The 18,828-nt window shown below is 42.7% G+C and overlaps 1 protein-coding gene across 1 annotated transcript in view; it reads right to left on the bottom strand.

Moving 5' to 3' along the window:
• Nhsl1 (NHS like 1) overlaps positions 1-18,828 on the bottom strand; it is a 118,532-nt gene continuing 99,704 nt past the window's right edge. Inside the window, exons 5-7 of the mRNA XM_028779219.1 lie at positions 4,573-7,821; positions 3,981-4,113; positions 1-961 (exon numbers count right to left, since the gene is read on the bottom strand). Coding sequence (XP_028635052.1) covers positions 256-961; positions 3,981-4,113; positions 4,573-7,821 — 4,088 coding nt within the window. The 3' untranslated portion in view covers positions 1-255. The remainder of the gene's footprint in view (positions 962-3,980; positions 4,114-4,572; positions 7,822-18,828) is intronic.

Genomic DNA, 18,828 nt, shown 5'->3' with positions numbered 1-18,828 from the left:
AAAAAACAAACTAAAAAAAACCCAAAAAAACAAACAAAAAAAAACCATCTTCCCCAGGAAGCACTTTCAGAAGTTGAAGCTTCTACTTGCTTTTAAGTCACATGGCGAGTGAGTCCTAAGAGAGCCGCAAGGCTGAGAACTCTCCAACACCAATGCTGAGTGGGGTCCCCACAAGACAGGAAAAGGCCACAGAGACTTCCTAGAGTGATGCATAGCTCACCTTCCTGCCTCATTTATGAGAGGCAGGTTCTGATACTAACTCTTCTGTTCAGTACCCTCACACTGCTCTGAGGGACCATTGCCCTCAGCCCTTCCTATCCCATCCACAGTGGCAGGCTCCTCGATACAGAGCAGGCTGTCCTGGTCCATCTCCTGCCCCGCCAGTCTGTCCAGAGAGCATCGACTGGCAGTGTCCAGGGCCCTGTGTGTTTTGTTGTCTGCTGGCTCAGCAGGTTCTCCCTCTCCCTCAGAGATGACTGTCATGGGGCTGCTCTGGATGCGGTTCCTCATGCTGTACCGGCTGCTGGCTGCAGAAGGTGGGGTCCTGCTGCGGCTGTACCGAGGACCGGAAAAGGACAGACTCCGAGGCATCAGGCCTTCATTCTTGGCCCACTCCTCCTGAGCTCTCTTGTTCTTGTTGGGGGAGCAGCTGGATGGGCTGTCCGGGATGTCTGGCGAAGGCTCTGACCTAGATCTCTGGAATCGAGGGTCCGTGGATTTGAGCATCTCTGCCGCTGACATGCGAGCGCTGGTGTCCGAGCGACTCCCCTTCTTTAGCAGAAGAGCTTTGAAGTTGTCACTGCTGGTAGTGCTCTTTTTTATGCTTCTCTGGATGGACCCTACTTGCTTTGGAGAGGCCAGGTTAGGGGCAGCACCCGTGGGTGTCACAGGCGGGGAGGGAGAGTGATTTCGAGTATGATCATCTTCTGAGTCTTTCCGACCAAGGACTTTCCTTTTGGATCTGAAATAAAACAAAATTAAAATAATGATCAATCCTTGGCAACACTTGCTTCAATCACTTGTCATCTTCCTGAGACCACTTACTGAACGAACACGAACACACACACACACCATCATTAAAGATGAGCCCAAGAGCTTCTGATATTATTTACCTCTAAAGACCAGATCCCCCATGTGGCCAAAAGTATTTTTGTTCAACTATTCTGCTCAATGTTCAATGAGAGTAATGAATGATATAAGAACAGCTGGAAAACAGTTTAGAAAGGGTCTAGTCTAACTGAGTATTAAAAAAAACCCTGAAATCTAGACAATGACCATACACACAGACACAGACACACACACAGACACACACAGACACACACACACACAGAGTACCACTCAGTCTCGACAGATCTTCTATCCACGTAACTGCAAGTCTATATTGCTAACACTGACTACCCACCAGAGAAACTCTGCTCTTCTCAATCTTTTAGGTATTTCAGTCAAGGACCACAAGCCTGTGGTAAAATGTTTTGATTGTACTGAGATGTAAAACGGCATAGTGGTGCTCTATGAAATTCAAGGCATTTAATTGTAGATATAGAATGAAAAGAGATAGCAAGTTTAAAACAAAACAAAACTGGTGTTCTCAGGGGCAGCTACCTCTTACAAATTGAACTAAATTTTAACTTTTGATATCTCTGCATATATATTCTCCCCCCTTCTGTATATGTGTGTTTCTAAAGATGACATTTAAATAGTTAAAAATGGCTTAAAGTCTAATTACTTCAATAAATATAAAAATTTCACACCTCAAGGTGTTCTACACTCTCCATCTGGCTGTAAATATGAAGAGAATTAATTTGCATTATTATAGAACTCGAAAGCTATGCTTCTATTTGGATTGTCTTATGAAAATTCTAAATGACCCAGAATTCAGATGGATTCTGATTACACCTGCTAATTCTGTATTAGTGCCACAACAGAAATCAACATGTATCTGAGCTTTCTCTTTTCAATCTACTTCTAAGGCTACTTGGCTGTTAATTCTCCCACATGTACAGAGAATAACAGAATCTGAATGATTTCTGTATCTGTAATAGCACTGTCTCTGTAGCAGAAATCACACATTCTTTAATGCCTTCTGAAGGTTGCCAAAATAAAATATAGAAGAGCCCTTTGGTGTATTTTTAGAAAAAAAATCTGCAATAACATGGCTCTGCAACAGTTGGGTTTCCTTAAGACAGAGTATTTAGTACACACAGCAACTTGGCAACACACATCTCTGTGGCTTGTGATTACAAATACAGATTTCCTGTATATTTAGAAACTCAGTACATTCCATACTAAGTGAAAGGCATTAAGGTCTCAGAAGAATTTCCAGACAGTTAAGTTCCAATTGGATTCATCTAATTCAGAAAATATTTATTAAGTGTTTATTATGTGTCCAGGAACATCAGTATAAACCTCTACAAATGTGACTTTATTTTCTTGCTTTCAAAAGACGCATTTCTTATTTTCTGGGTAGCTAGCTTTCTTTTCATTCCCCCCCCCTTTCTTTTATATGCATACACTGTAGCTGTAATCAGACATACCAGAAGAGGGCATCAGATCCCACTGTTGTGAGCCACCAAGTGGTTGCTGGGAATTGAGCTCAGGACCTCTGGAAGAGCAGTCACTCTCCTCAGCCCCACTCTCTTTCTATTTCTAATGAGATCAAAGAAACCAATGAGGCAACAGGTTTGGTCTGTAGGGCCTTTTAGACCAACACCGCACCCAACAAGTGAAACAAAGCCAAGAGGAGTGCTGCACACGATTCTTTGTCAACTCAATGTGCTAACTCACATTCCAGGTTGGATCCTCACGTTAGATGTTTCTGTGTTGCACAGAGTTAGGTAAGGATGGGACTTTCTTCTACTGAATGCAAAAGTCTTTTTGCTTAGGCTCAGAAACACCAGAATTTGAGAGCTTGCTGACACAGGTTATTTATACTGGGAATCAAATGATTTTATAGGGTACTTGGACCAGAAAGAAAATAAAGGATGGTCACTCAGGTCAAAACAATGTCTTAAGAGCAGAGAAGTATTCACAGGAATTATCTGAAAACCTGGTAGTAAGGAAATCTAAGCAGCAAGAGGGTTGGTTCCCTTACACAACATTGGTTCTTTAAGTTCTTGTACATATCTGAATCTTATCATTTTCTACTATGATGCCACTGTAGGGTGGGGGCACAGTCATCTGTATATAGCCAAGTGATGTAATAAGCAAAGCTGAATTACTAAATCAATTACACTCCAAGGTAACCATCAGTTGTTACCAAGTAACAAGTAGTTCCCTTTGAAAAGGCAACTGTTTTTTTGAAAAGCCAGTAGATGGCGCTAGGGGTATACAGTAACAAATTTAAAGAGTGTCTCCCCCCCCCTTCCACCCCTTTTAAAAATTAAGAGCCACTAAAAACCATAGACTCCAATTTGTATTGGTGGAGAGGGAGAGAGGGAGAGAGAGAGAGAGGGAGAACATAAAGTTGGACAGGTGTAGATCTGAGTTGCTGAGAGATAAGAGACCAAAAAAGAAACAAAGTCTTCAAAAAATATTGACCGAGGCAAAAAAAAAAAAAGCACTATGACATTACAAAAAAAGGAACAATAAATAAATCAACTGAAGCACTCTTAGGAAGGTGCTCTATAGTGCCAGTCTATGTACCCTACGTCCACAGAATGCAGCATTCCTCATCCCAGACGGGATCCAAATCTTGTAAACATTCGGTCACATGACTGACACAATAGGTATCTTGCCAGCCACAGCTGCATCTACCAGAAGGTATCACATTCTGTCCTCAATGTCATCATAAAAATCAATGGAACAAAGTAAAGCAGAAATCAAACTTAAAAGGTAATTAAAGTATAAGAAAAACACTTAAAAATGAGTAATGTTAAATAAACCGTGGCTAGCTGACAGACAAAACCTCAAGAAAACAGAGGAGCCTGTCCAGAAAGAAGAAATTATAAAGTATATTAAAATATGACAAAAGTTTGGGATACCTGTGAATGGCTGCAAACAAGTCTTCTGTTGTCCTGGGTTTAGTGGGAGTCAGCACCTCATCGCTTCCTTCTTCCTTAGATAGGTCCACGGTGTCTGAAGAAGCAGCAGTTGTGTTGGGTTCCAGCAACCCAGCTAGAGAGAGGAAAGGCAGACAAACACTAGACACTGTGACTAGCACTTCAGTCCTTTGCCTGGCTCTGAAAAACGCCATTTAGCTGCCATTCCTGACAGTGTGAGAACCACTTTGAGGTTTTACACAGAGAGGTAGAAACGATACTCACTAGCCTGTCTAAATTGCTCTTAAATTTGGTTAAGAGTGTTTCTTTGTAGCCCTTCCGAAGGGAGATTACTCCTGCTACTGAATACCCAGCCTGCTTCAGACCTCCCGGCACCTCTACCCCCACCCCTCTCGGATCCAGAGTTTTTAAATTTTTCACAAAGCAGCTTGGGAAATGACGTGTAAGAAACCCACACACTGCAGGCTTTTGCCGAAGTCTAGGCTGCTTCACCTGGTTCCATGAGTATTCAGTAGCCCTATTTGGCTCATCTCCAGAGGATCAGAGGAGTGCAGCAGAAAGCAGCCAGGCTTACCTTCTCGGCCCTGTTGAGACAGGCAGCTCTTCGCATTTCTCTCACCATCCACGCTGTTCTCGCCCGACTCTTCCTGTGTGGACCCCGGTGATGTACTAGGTTGGACCATGGGGGCATTGGCTTCCACAATGCCAGAGGACAAGGACCCTGCAGTTCCTCTTTCTAACGCTGGACTGCCAGGGGTGGGGGCTGTAGCATGAGAGCCAGCTCGGGATGGTGGGCTGGATTTCTCCTCTTGGCTATGCACAGCTTCCCTGTTTGCCCTGGTAGGGCTGGGCACGCCTGGGAAAGCTTCGCTCCCGTTCTCTGTGGGCTCCGTTGTGAAATCTCTCTGTGGAGGTGGTACCACCAGGAACAGTTTGGGCTTCTTGGAGATGGGGGGTGGCTTTCTGCTGGGTGAAGAGTCTGGGAGCAGAGTGGTCCTGAGGCTGGGACCCGGGCCTGGAGCTCCATCACTGCAGCTCTGAAGGCCCCCACGCTCGACTGCACTGTCATGGTCACCCTGACTCTGGCTCTTGGCAGGCATCGGAAGCGAGCTCGTCACAGAGGCAGCCTGGCTTTCACTCTCCATTTCATTTATGCTATTTCGGGATTTGAGGAAAGCAGATGGCTTTAAGTGATACTGTGGAGCAGTCGGAGTTCGTTGTTCCTGAGCTGATGGTTCAGAAAACAGGACTGCCTCGGCACCTGAGTTCTTTCTCACTGGCCTCAACTGCACCATCTGCAAAGCTTCGGTGGTGATCAGGGGCATGGGGTGCCGACAGCTCTCCTCCTTGTTGGCAGGCCGCCTGAGGGCCTCCCTAGAGGATTGGGACTGGCTAGAGTTTTTGAAAAAGGGCCTACTTTCTTTCATGAATTTGGGGTCCAGAGGCGGAGCGGGTGGGGGTTCTGAAGGGGGCAAGAAAGGTGGAGGTGCTGGCAAGGGAGATGAGGATCTTGGAAGAGAGGGGCTAACTGCTATGGTAGAAGGAGAAAGGCACCTGTCAGTGGGAGAACAGAAGGGAACAAGGGCTTCTGGTGGTGGAGGGGGGAAACCCTCCACCAGAGGAAAACCTTCGGAGCAGTCTGCTAGAGGAGGAGGTGGTGGAAGAAAAGGGGACTTGTCTGCCAGACACGGAGAAGGCAGAGGGGGAAGAGGAGGAGGGGGAGGAGCAATGACTGAGGCCAGGGCTGAATCCAGCTTCTTCATGGTACCACTTCCTTCGGTAGAGGAGAGAGAAGTGGACGACGAGGAGATCGACATAGAAGAGATCAGAGACGATTTTCTTTCAGGAACTTTGGGTTTGGCCTTCCCCTTTCCATTTGCTGGTGACACTGATTTTAAAAACACAGGCACCGGGGTGAGTGCCGTGGGTGTATTCGACTGGCTAGAATACCCACTGGATGGAGAGGTGACTCTCTGTGACTTCTCTGGTGAGGTAATCTTTGGTTTAACTGAGCAGCCCGGCACTTGGGGCACTGGGACTCTCGACCCCTCCTGGATGTGGCAGACTGGCCCATTTCCAGTTGATGCCTCACTGGTGGCTGAGCAGCCCCCTGTGGGGTTCCCTGGATCTTCCTGCAAACTTGTGTAGTCAATGTAGTAGCCCCAAGGGTCCGTGTATTCCGACTTGACGCTGCTTGTGTCGCTCTGAGATGGAGTGACCCCACACAGAGAATACACGTTGGGAGTGGTGGTGGAGGTCATGCTACTACCCTCGCTAATGATGCTCTGGCTTCTGGACCTGGGGAGCCAGGGTTCCTCAAAGTCACTGCAGGGGCTCTGGGAAGGGGAGCTGCTACCCTTGCCAGGGAGGCTTAGCTGCAGGGAATGTTGGAGGGAGGCGATCAGGCTTTCATTGAGCAGCTGCCCATTTGTCTGACTGTTCTTCTTAGAAATCCTTCGCAGAGAATCGGTCCGGGATGGTGGCAGGGGTGGTTTCTTTGCTTTCTTCAGAGAGATGTTTCTCGAAAGGATTTTATCCTGGTGAGTGGCCTGATCCCCTTGGCTTCTCTGAGCCCTTCCATCAAAAACATTGACCATGCTGTGCCTGGAGTTCTCAAACTCATCACTGATACTGTACAAGTTCCCAGCCTCGTGTCTAGAATCACTCTGCGTGGTCATATAATAACCATCGTGGTCCTCTGAATACAAGGACCTGGCATCTTCCTTGAGAGATGTTTGGTCCAAACTGCAGCTGCTCATGTTACTTGTGGGAGTCGAGCAACCAGGAGTTGCCAGTTGTGGTTTCAGTGGGGATGCCCGCCCATTGGTGGAGGCTTTATATTCCCAGGGCTCAGAAGTGCCACATCCCCTGTCTCCTGAATAACTATACTCGCTTTTGCCATCCACATCTGGAGGGTGGGCAGGAAAGCTCAGGCTGTTTCTACAATGATAGAGTATGGCTTGGGATCCATTCTCCCTATTTGTTGGGGCATTTAGAGAGACCTCTGAATCATGGAGGGATAACAGTGTGGTGGCACTGGGGGCAGAGGAGGCTAAAGCCTGTGAATGAATGATATGACCCTCGTTCCAGTGATGACAGGGGGACTGATGGTCATCTTTCACAGAACATCTGGGTGGAGGACTGTCTCTGGGTTTTATCTTTGAGTATGAAGATGAGCCAGGTGTTCTACTGTCCAGCTGTCCTGCACTCTGAGCAGTATGAATGACAATGACCTCTGAAGAGGACAGTAGTGTAGCATTTGGGATGACGCTGGTAGAGTAGGCTGCATGAGGTGAAACCACGCATGCTGGACTCTCCAAGAACCTCAGCTGGGAGCTGGGTCTTGAAAGCATCCCAGTACTCAAGGCTCCTCCTAAATGTGCAAAGTTTTCATGCCCCTGTGAGTTACTCCTCTGGTAGGGAAAAGTGTCATCCACATCTTCAGCAGAGCCCAGGGCACCCATCCTTGCCTCCAGTGAATAGGTGCTTGCTCTTGTGACAGTACGAGGAAGACTGTGGAAACCAGCATCGTTATTGAGGCGAGATGGGAACATGATACCAGCTGAGTCACTCAGCACAGACATGTTGCCAGAGGAACCTGAGAGGTGGCTCATCTGGGCAGCAATGCCTATCCCCTTGTGAGCCCTGATCCTTCTCATTGATGGTGGGATGACTTTCACTTCTTCGGTCTGACAGCTGGAGTCCCGGGTTTCCAAGCATTGCCCAGTGGACTGATAGCTATCAAGCTTTCCTAATGTAGAGTAGTGGTCTGGGACATACAGCGAATGAGCACTACCATCATCATCTTGGCCAGTGGCTGATGCTGGAGATAAAGCAGAAAGCGGCCTGTTATCTGAAAATAAAAATCAGGTTAATATCACCTGTACCTTCAGCGCCCTCTGACTCTGTTCTAACAAAACAAAAAAAGACACTAACAGTAACAAAACCCTACAATGCTTTTCTATTTGATTCTGTACCCAATTGAGCTTGACTATTCCTGGTATTTCCTAAAACCTCTGCCTTCAATTTCATGTACTTTCCTCCTTAATTTGCACTGTTAATCCTATAACATGAATAATGCACATGGAATTCTTGGGTGCCCCCTTTTAGACCATGGTTACTGAGTACTGTAGAAGATTTGCTTTTCAAATAAGTAAGTTTTGCAGCGTGTAGAAGTAAACACCTATATTCCCAATCCTTAGGAGGTAGAGGCAGACAATCTTGAGTGGTAGGACCATCTGAGCTATACACTGACACCATGGCTCCACAAACAGGACTCAAGGTCAGTAAAGTGCTTGTCACACAAGTTTGAGGATCTGATTTCAATCCCTAAAAACACATAGAGCAACCCAGGATGGTGGGCTTGACATAGCAACCTTGGCTAGGGAAGTAAAGACAGGTGATCAGAGAGCTCTTTGGGCAACCACTCTAGCCTCCATGGTAAATTCCTGACCAGTGACACACCTGTCTCAATAACAAAGGTGGATGGATTCTGTAGACTTCATCTATATATTACGTCTCCATACAACACCACCACCACCACCCCGTGCCCCCCCGCGCACACACACCACAGACACATGCACGTGCATGCATACACACACACCCCACATCACCACCAACAAAACCAACAAAACCCCAAATAACTACCTATTAGTAAAGACTTCAATGTAGCCTTCCCCCCCTCAAGTGACAGACCAAAGTACTGCATCGAGCAGTCATCCAATAAATGGAGCTGTTAGGTAATAGGGCCATAGAGATATCACTCAGATGATAATGGTCTGAAACCAGTGTTAATTACATTGATTCTCTGTGTCAGAAGGAAGTCCTAAGAAAATGAAAACTGATTTATGAGCCCATCTGTGTTTCAAGCATTTCATTATCCATCTTAAGGATTCTCATCTGTCTGTTGGTGACATTCAAAGTTCAACAGCAATCTGCTATGTTCTGGTTGGGGGAAGAGCTAGAGGAACCGATCCAGGTAACATTTCCTCAAGTTAGGGATATTTATGTCTTGGAGTTTACAACCAACCAGTGAGTAGTGTGTTCAAAGGAGAAAGAAAGAAGATGAGTAGGGACAAAACAAGACGTGGACAAAAACTGTAACTGTAAATAAACAGATGACGGGCTACACAGAAAAGAACAGAGTTTTTTAAAAAAAAAAATCACAAACCCAGGAACTTATCCAAAACTCTCTAAGAAATAAATCCTTAGAATAAATCAAATCTGTAAAAATAATAGCAAAGCCACGGTTCCATGTTTGGTTTTGTTTCTCATTCAACAAGAAATATGTATGGGGAGAACAGACAAATATAATCATATACCAACAAAATAATTCTATCAGGGTGTAAAATATAAAAATTATTTAACATGATGCTCACATACATCACTGTGTCATCTTGGGATTGAGGGTTACAGGTCATATGAAGGGGGAACTAAGAAAAGCCAGAAGGAGCTTTAAGCAGGGACAGAAGAAAGATTAAAAACACTAAGATCAGTGTTTGCATCTGAAACTAAGATGCAGTGCTTTACTCTGTCACCTGGTGGGGAAAGGCTACATTGTTTGAAATAGTCACAGAATATCATATTTTACTTTTACCTAAAACTTATATAATATGGGTTATAAATATGTGCTATGTGTGTGTATGCGCACGCATGTGCACGCATGTGCATGTATGTATAGTACTTGGGGGTAATAATGCTCCCCCAATGAGCTATAGACTAACAAAATCCTCAGTACCAGGCATAAGAAACCTCCTTTAAAGCTGTTGGTCCAGGAGTCCAAGTAACTCCCCAAACAATATAAGGCATTACTGTTGCCTCTGGTTGCCTCCCTGAAGTTGAAGGTAAGTTTTTATTGTTGAAGACATCACAGCCTTTGAACACAGGACTCAGAGGAATGAAACTAAAGTTTCCTTTGAGGGCTATTCTTTATAGGACTGAAATGTGTTATGCAAATGGCCAAAGGAGAAAAGCAATCAGTAGTCCTACCCAGCTGTGGTACTTAACAAACTATGACAATAATCAGCATGGCAAAATATCCCTAAAGACACAACAGTGGCACTAGCATCTTAGTGGTAACAGTGGCTGTCTCATTGGTCATAAGGGCTACTCGGCAGGAAGGAGCTGAGGACCAGTACTGCAAACCTGATCTGTGGCTAGTGAAGGTCACGGATTTTAAAGGAGACCCTACTATTTCCACTTCCCTAAACTTAAATAATTATTGGCTACATTCTAAATACTTATCCTTATACCCACAGATAGGTCTAGCTCATATACAAGAAGATTCTTTTTGTATCAGTAGAAGACAAAGAAACCCACAACTGGTCAAAATGCAGAGAACTGTGGTACAGTACACATATACAGTACACATACATATATAGTACACAATATAGTACACATATGACACTTTAAAAGGTAAGTTTAATTTAAACAGAAAGAGTAGTAAAAAAGTGAATTTTTTTCCTACTCAAATTAAATGGAAAGAAACAAGTTATAGGTCATCAGGTATCCTTTGGAAATAAACACTAAAGGAGTCAAGACCCAGGCTTTTCTGAGCACTACTTGGATGCCTACAGGACAGGGTTGGGGTGGGGTTCATAAGAATTCCCCCTACCCCACAAAACATAGCCATCATATGGACACATCCCCAATTGTGTGTGTGTGTATATGTGTGTATGTGTGTGTATGTGTATATGTGTGTGTGTGTGTGTTCTCATCAACCTCAGAGTTGTCACAGTGCAAGGTAGGCTCCCTAACAAAAAAGCCCTATCTTCACTGTGACAATGGACATTTATTGTACACCAGTGAGGTTAGCAAAGATAGCCTATCACTTTTCTCTATCCTCTGCCAGGGAATCATCAAAAACAGTCACACAGACATATACATAAAGGCATCTCTCAGAAAGAGGACAAGTGGTACAATTTAGCCTCATTGACATCAGACCCTTGGAATAAGCCTCCTGGCTAAGAGAGACCTTATAATATTTAATAAATATTAATATTATATTAATAAATACTATATGGCTCCTGCATGCTCAACATGTGGTACTTGGTCAATAAGAGGAACTATCCATGAGGATGCCTGGAAAGAAGCTATTTCTGCAAAAATTGATTGACTGTGGTGATGCAGACCGGTCGGAATGTTGCAGGTTCAGAAGGTAATTACCTCATTTTAAGCAAGCTTTAGCCCCATGAACAGCCATTCCCCTGCCTGTTTCTGTGTTTGAACCAACACCCTGGGACTAATAGATAAAACAGTTTGAAATCTAAGTTACCAGACCACTAACTTCTACCAACCCCAAAGCTAAGAGTATTACAAAGACAGGAAGCAAGGCTTCCTACATTGCTGTGACCACCTCTCTGGTACAGTCACCAAAAGATTTTAAACTGGGCTTGATTTATAAAAGTCTTCTTTATTCTGCAAAAATGTAAAACTTCATGAAACTGCTTCCATGTTGGAATATGAAATTTAGGGTAACCTAAATCTGTGTACCTAGGTCATGTAAGTCTGGATCTCAAAAAAAAAAAACCTATTTCCTAATTCCTGGAAAGAAGGAAGGGAAGGAGGGAGAAAGGGGAACAAGTGGGCAGGAATAGAGGGAAAATATCTACTTTAAGGATAGAAAATTGCAAGATACAAAAAAAATCTCTAGCACATGATGTGGAAGGCAGGAGGCTGGCCAGATAAGTATCAGCTCAATTCTGAACATTCAAAAATATCTCAATTTCCTATCATGCCAGGTCCTTTTTTTTTTTCAATACTATAGAAGTCAGCTGTAGATAGTTTTAGTTTGCTGATAGAATTCTTTTCATTCCTGGGTTTTGTGCAGCCCAGGGCTTGATTCCTGTGAGTATGGGAGGTGTGAGGGTTCAAAAAGAATGTAAAAATATACAAATCTCTCCCCATAAATTTGCATAGGTTTGTGGTAGATTCTCAACCAACACCATTGCACTGTTCAAATGCCACAACCAAAGACCTGATGCTTTAGGATAAAATTGAAGGTATGAAGCCATCCTAGGCTCCTGATAACAATGCTAGAGACAATGCTTCCAATTGATTGGTAGGAGAGAGAAAATCCACTTTCTCTAGTGGAGTGACAATGGATCACTATACTCAGGCTCAGGAGTAGTCAGCCAACACAAAATGGACTCTATGTTGTTGTTTTGTATGTGCATGCCTGCGTGTGTGTGTGTGTGTGTGTGCACACATGTGTGCTTTGTTTTGTTTTGAGAAAGAACATGATAGGTAATTAAGGAGCCAGGGAGGTTCCAGAAGAATAAGAATATGATCAGAATATATTGTATGAAAAATTAAACTAAAAATATTAAAGTCATTATCTAATTACTTTTTAACCAGTTTCCTTCAACTGTAGCTCAAGACTTCCTCACACTTTCTGTGTTGGTTGGAGGAACCTGAACTTGTACATGCTAGGAAAGTCCCCTAACATTGAGCTACAGTCCCAGGTCCCTTTACCTAATTTTTGTATCTTTAAGTTTGAGATAGTCTCACTAAAGCTATCTAAACTGACCCTGACTTCCTCCTATAGTCCCAGAAGACCTCAAACTTGTTCCCTTCCTGCCTTCATCTTCTGAGTAGCAGGATCACAGGCCTGTGCCACTGGCTTTTCGACTCAGTGTCCCACTAGCTGTCATCCAAGCATGTCACTGATACTCTGGTGATACAGTTGCCTCTTCACATGGCAAAGGTTGTAGAACATACAATACAGGGAAAGTGATTTTCCCTCCAGCAGTATCAGTAATCCTGTGTCACGTGCAAAAGAGAAAGAAAACTCTTCATCAATTAAAAACAATGTTATAATGGCAGAACATGGGACTGCCCTTGATAGATGGATTTTTTCAGAAGATCAAATAAACAGCTGAGCTACCGTCTGCTCTTTCTGTTTGGTTCAATAACATAAACAACTAAAGATTTTAGTTCTCAGGTCACAGAGTTGGCTCTGCAGTTAAGAGCACCAATTGTTCTTACACAGTACCCAGGTTCCTATCACCTAAATGGCAGCTTGCAACCCTCTAAAAGAACTCTCATCCCAAGGGATAAGATATTCTCTTCTGACCTCCATAGGCACCAGGCATATATGTTGTCCATATATATATGTGTGTGTGTGTATATATATGTGTGATATATATATATATATATGTATGTATGTATGTATGTATGTGTATGCATGCAGACAAAACATTAATATGCATAAAAATAATAAAGCAATCTTCCCCTCCCCCCAAAAAATCCTCTCTCTCAGGTTTTAGGCTTCATGACAGACATAAGAGGACCACTCGTATAGAATACTTGTATGGATATGCATCTTTATTGTGTCCAAACTATCCTTATACTCTGCACAAAATCATCTAGAAACTATTTTGGTTGGGAAGGCAACATTAGTGGCTTACAAAGAGCTCAATTACCTGGTTTTAAGGTCACTCCTTTGAGGCACACCTTCTGAAAAGCCAGTTTCTAAAGAAAAGCTACCTGACATTACAAAGGACCAGCCCCACTAAACAACTGCTGCTCATACGAATGCTCATTATTTTCCCACATGCATGGCCTGTAACCTCAAGAGAAGAAAAGGCTTGAAAAATTGAGATACAACTCAGTTTTGAAGTGAGAACAAAGTATGTATGTATACACTATATATAGATTCATAGACAGTTCACGGAGGGCTCAGATACCAAAGACAGACTTGAGAAATTCCATTAGTGCAATTTAGTCTTGTTTGTTTTGTTGTCTTTTTATGGTTTTTGTTTGTTTTTTGTTTTTGTTTTTGAGACAGGGTCTTATTTTGTAGCCCATGGCATTGCCAGGCATTGCCATGGCAATGGCAATTCTGCTTCAGCCTCCCAAGAGCTGGGTCTCACTCTGTAGCCAATGCCAACTCCACTGCTTTAACCTTCCAAGTGCAAATCACTACCCCTGGTTCTACCTTTGTTCTACTTTTGTTTGTTGTTGTTATTCTTTGTTTGCTTTCTTTTTATTGTGTGGAGTGTTGGCATGTACCGGAGATTGCAAGTGCCCATGGAGGTCAGAGCTGTGGGATCCCAGGCAGTTATGGGCCACCCAGTGTGAGGGAAATCAAATATAAGAGTTAAGCTCCCTTCATCTCCAAGTTATTTCTCCAGAGCCTGCCTTTGGTTTTAAACCACTGAACTGGAACCAGGTCACTGAAGTTAGCAGAGGCAAAGCACTACTCTTCTTACTCGAGTGTTTCTCCAGAAGGGAGCGTATAAGCACTGTAGGACTAGATGCTGGTAAAGGAGACAATGCTAGTCAAGAAAGAGTGGGTCTGCCTTCCCTCCTACAAGGCATTTAAACTGTGACCCTGGAGGAAAATGAATGCATGCAATCTCAGTAGCCTTGGAAGCTAAACCAGGATCTCACGGTGCTGTAATTAATGTATCAGTGTTGCTAGGATAAGCTCATTTTGACTAAAAGACTTGTAAGCAATTTCAGAGATAATGATTCTTGCATTTCTCGAGTGTAACCTTCAACAGTAAATATAAGTAAATTAAAACATCAGGTTAGGTGGCTGGAGAATCGGCTCAGCAGTTAAGAGTACTGACTTTTCTTCTAGAAAACCTGGGTCCAATTCTCAGCACCCACATGGCAGCTCACAGTTTCTGAGACCCTCATACAGATATACATGTAGGCAAAATACTAATGCACATAAAATAAGAATAAATAATTTAAAAAGACAAAACAAAAGACCATCAGGTTAAAGTAAATATTATGAAGGAAGTCTATAGGCTAGACAGAAGTGGAAGAAGTGAATTTCAATAGAGTAACATTGTCCCTCAAAGTAACAGTGGCCATTACAGTGCGCCAGGGACTAGGTACATCCCAGAAATAAATTCATTTGGTCCTCAAACAATGAACTCTGTTAAGGTCACCATCCCATCTGTAGAATGAAGAAGAGGGTGCAGAGAGATGGAATTACGTGTGTACGGTTACTCCTCAGGGAATGAACGAGGGAGTCGGATTCAAACCCCAGCAGCTTGCTGCTGGAGCTCTGCTAAGCTGGCCCTGCAGACTCTCCTGCTGGGCACCACTGATACACAAGGGGAGGAAATGATTGCAGGAGAAGCACAAAAGCATTATACAGCATTTGGAAAAACAAGTACGAACACAACGGGGAAGCAGACATTGAGCTAAACAACTCCTCCAGCCTGCTTTGTTTCTAAGTTAAACAAAAGCTATGAAATTGTTTGCTTCAGATGGAAGTATTATGACCATATTTTATACTTCTGTTAAATGTACTTATTACATGTGTGCCATGTTTGGCACATGTGTGGGTTAGAGCACAACTTTCGGGAGTTGGTTCTCCTTCTGCTATGTTAGTTCCAGGGATCAACTCAGGTAACCACTTTCTCTAGCACTGACATTTACTATTAAATCACCTCAGACTGCTACCTCTATGACACGCCACCAGCATTGCCAGGATTCACACCACCAGCATTGCTAGGATTAGAATGAGGTTTTCATCTGTGAGAACCCAAGATCCAAATAAAAGATCTAGATGAAAAATAAACTGAATCATAGATATAACCAATGCTCAAGGTCTCTGGAGATGATAATGAAATTCTTGCTTTCCATTGTGCTAAGTTTCCATAACCCTCTTCCCCATCCTTCTTTTCCAAAGCAGCTCACCTGCACAGGGTGCAACATTCACCTAAGACCTCTTCCAGAAGCTGGCTATCAGAACGTGTGGATTTGAGAGCACCCACATGAGGTTAGTGTGGTAAATTCAAGCAGCAAGGAAACGCGACAGAATGCAATGCTGGTGAGCCATACCTAGCTCCTTCTGAATGATGTCAGGGATTCCTGAAATAGTTTTTCTCCTTTTGACTTTCTTCGGTCGTCTTACCAGAGTGTCTGTGTAAATTAGAGACCGCCGAAGGCTGGCCTGACGATCGAAATTCTCCCCTAATGTAGAATAGTAGAACAAGCAAAGCAATGTTATCGTCAAGCAAGCCAACACCGCTCACACGCATCCTTCCAGAAGCTTGTAAAATGGTAAGTATTAATAATGAGGTTAGACAGTCACATGAATGATGGAGACTTGAGGAGCAAAAGAAGAAGAAAAGCACATTATCATCAGAAGGCTGTTTCCAGCATCTGCTGTGTGTCCTTCAGGCGAAGGCACCCTCTACACACTTCAGAATGTTAATAACACACCGCAAAATGATTCTTCATCACTTGAGAACAAATCACCTGACTAGTGACTGCTTCATAAAGTACTTTGATCACAAAGATTAATCTTTGTATTGGTGTGTATTAATGGCAATAGGGAGGTTGTATTCATCTAGTCACCCCACAAAGACTAGTATCATGGTAGTGTGTAATGGCAAGTCCAAGTCTGAGCTTACCAAATGTTGGTCAAGGAGGCTAGTAATTTGGATGGGGTGTGAAATCATTACAGCAGTGTTTTTCAACCTGTGGGCTGTAACCCCTTTGGGGTTGGTTGAATGACCCTTTCATGGGAGCTGCATATCAGATATTTACACTATGACTCATAACGGTAGAAAAATAACAGTTATGATGGAGCAATTGAATAATTTTATGGTTGGGGGTTACCATGACATGGGGCGCTATATTCAAGGACTATGGCATTAGGAAGGTTGAGAACCATTGCATTATAGTATGAGAGACAATTTTAATGGAAACCAAAACCTTATAATGATAAAGTACTTTCATCACAATGAGAGCCAGCAACACTGCTATTGTCAAAGCCAAACTCTTCCTTTCTTGTTCAGAACATTTTTAAGGAGCTAGGGCTTGGACCAGGATCTCACACACGGTGGGCATGTGCTCTATCAACGAGCTACATCCCCACTTCCTATCAGCATCTTTTAAAGTGATTCCCATTTCAGACAATGGGGCCCCAATACCACACCCACAGAGTTAACCCAGAATTCAAGCAGATTAGCACATTATGAGAAACTAGAAAATAATACTGTCCCTGACAGAATCAGTTACAGACTGGTCTGTTCTGCACATTTTGATTAAAGGAAGTTTTGCAGTGTTTAGCCTTTTTACATAGTTGCTATCTTTAAAATGAGATTAAAAACATGTATTCACATACTTCTATCCTCTTAAGCATGAGAAATGTACAAAATTGTCATTCTTGCTCAGTAATGCTACCATAGCTTCAAAGTGGTTAGGTGGTAGATATACACATAGGAATGACATGTGGACCTGGTCTCATTAAAACAAATATCATCTACTGAGGAGTGATCTAATAAATGCTTGTAAATTTGAAAATCTTTGCAACTTTGCTCCAATTGGAGAAAAACAGAAGGAATTTCAGACCTGCTGAAATGTCAGGACTTAAAAACGGAAGTTGTTCAGTGTTTTATTAGTTTCCTGCAGCAGAAAAAAAGATACTCCTTCTATGGTATTAAAAATGGGCAAAAGTATTCACATTGTGACCTTAAAAGGCTATGTCACAGTTCATTAAGTAGAGGCTGACTTCTGCACCCTGGCATCAACAACAGCACTCACCTAATGTCCAGTGCCATGTAATTAGGAGATAATTATCAGTTCAACTGAATTGCTCTCTTTCTCTCCTACACAGCGTCAGCTCAAACATTAGTGCAAAACAGTTTGCAAATGGTTTCTGAATGTGTTGATCCACACATTTATCTTTTAGGTAGAAGACTTGATCCACGTGGCAAATGATGGGGTATAGTCACGTGTTCTTTTTATTTAAAACATTTCCCCTCCTTAACCTTTAGAACATACCAAGTCTCTACAAGACTGTAACTAAAGGGATTAAATCCTCTTTCAGGCTAGTGGCTCACTGTGTTTCTGTTCTGCATCCCTAGGCCTGATAGGCTCTACTCTGGATTTGAAGCCTTGTACATATTGGGATTTGTTTTTCCAAAGCCTTACGAGAGTCAAGTTAGAGGGTCATAATCACTCAGATTAATAAGTATGCAACTATTTCCTACAAGGAATAGCATTTCTATCTAAAGAAATTTGGAATTTTAGAAAGATATAATTTAAAGAGCAGGAGGCTGAGGAAGAACCTGCACCAGTCTAACCACCCAAATTGAAAGCTTTAAACTTATGGCTTCTTTAGACCAGATAAGAGAAATGCATACTTTAGAAGTGCGTGTCTATGTGAACACACAGATCCAGAAAACAAATTGACAGGTACCTAACTGTTAAATATGCATTAACATACTGTGGAAATGCTAACAACTCAATGAAAAACAGATTGTGTTTTCTAGGACTCAGGCTGCCCGCTGCATCACTGTTAGCATTCATTCACCTTGTACGAGGAGCAGCATTCAAAAGCCTCCTCTGATATCTACGAAATCCAATCTACTTAGATGCCAAACAGGTAAGAATAGAAGCTCAGAGAAACAACTTGGTGATCCATCTGGAAGGATGTACTTCACTACAAACACTTCTTTATGCTTGAAAACTCTATTTTTACTAGCCCCACTTCAAGGCGGGATCTTTTACTTCAATCCCTTTAATGGTTGTCATGTTTCACAGCAAAAATGTATAGTTTATAATATTATGTTGATGCTTTTAATCCTATATAATTAATGTCTTCTCATTTAATCATCTTGTAGAGAATATAAACATACCAATGGTTAATGAAATAGGCAGTAACAATCATACTGTTCTGCAGCAGAGCTACTTAAAAACATAATACTTTAAAGATATGAGCTAGGTGAAAGGAAGGTGCATTCATGGAGATCAGCAATGCTATTTACAAACAAAATGTTAAAATGTCATGCTGTTTCTTTAAGGCTTAAGTTTGTAAAAATATAAAAAGTATACATAGGGTTGAAAATAATTCATGACT

This window comes from Grammomys surdaster, unplaced genomic scaffold (assembly GCF_004785775.1).
Source record: "Grammomys surdaster isolate TR1022 unplaced genomic scaffold, NIH_TR_1.0 348, whole genome shotgun sequence".
Classification (NCBI taxonomy): Eukaryota; Metazoa; Chordata; class Mammalia; order Rodentia; family Muridae; genus Grammomys; species Grammomys surdaster.
The sequence above is the reverse complement of the archived record's forward strand: the minus strand, read 5'-3'. Positions and strand labels throughout refer to the sequence as shown.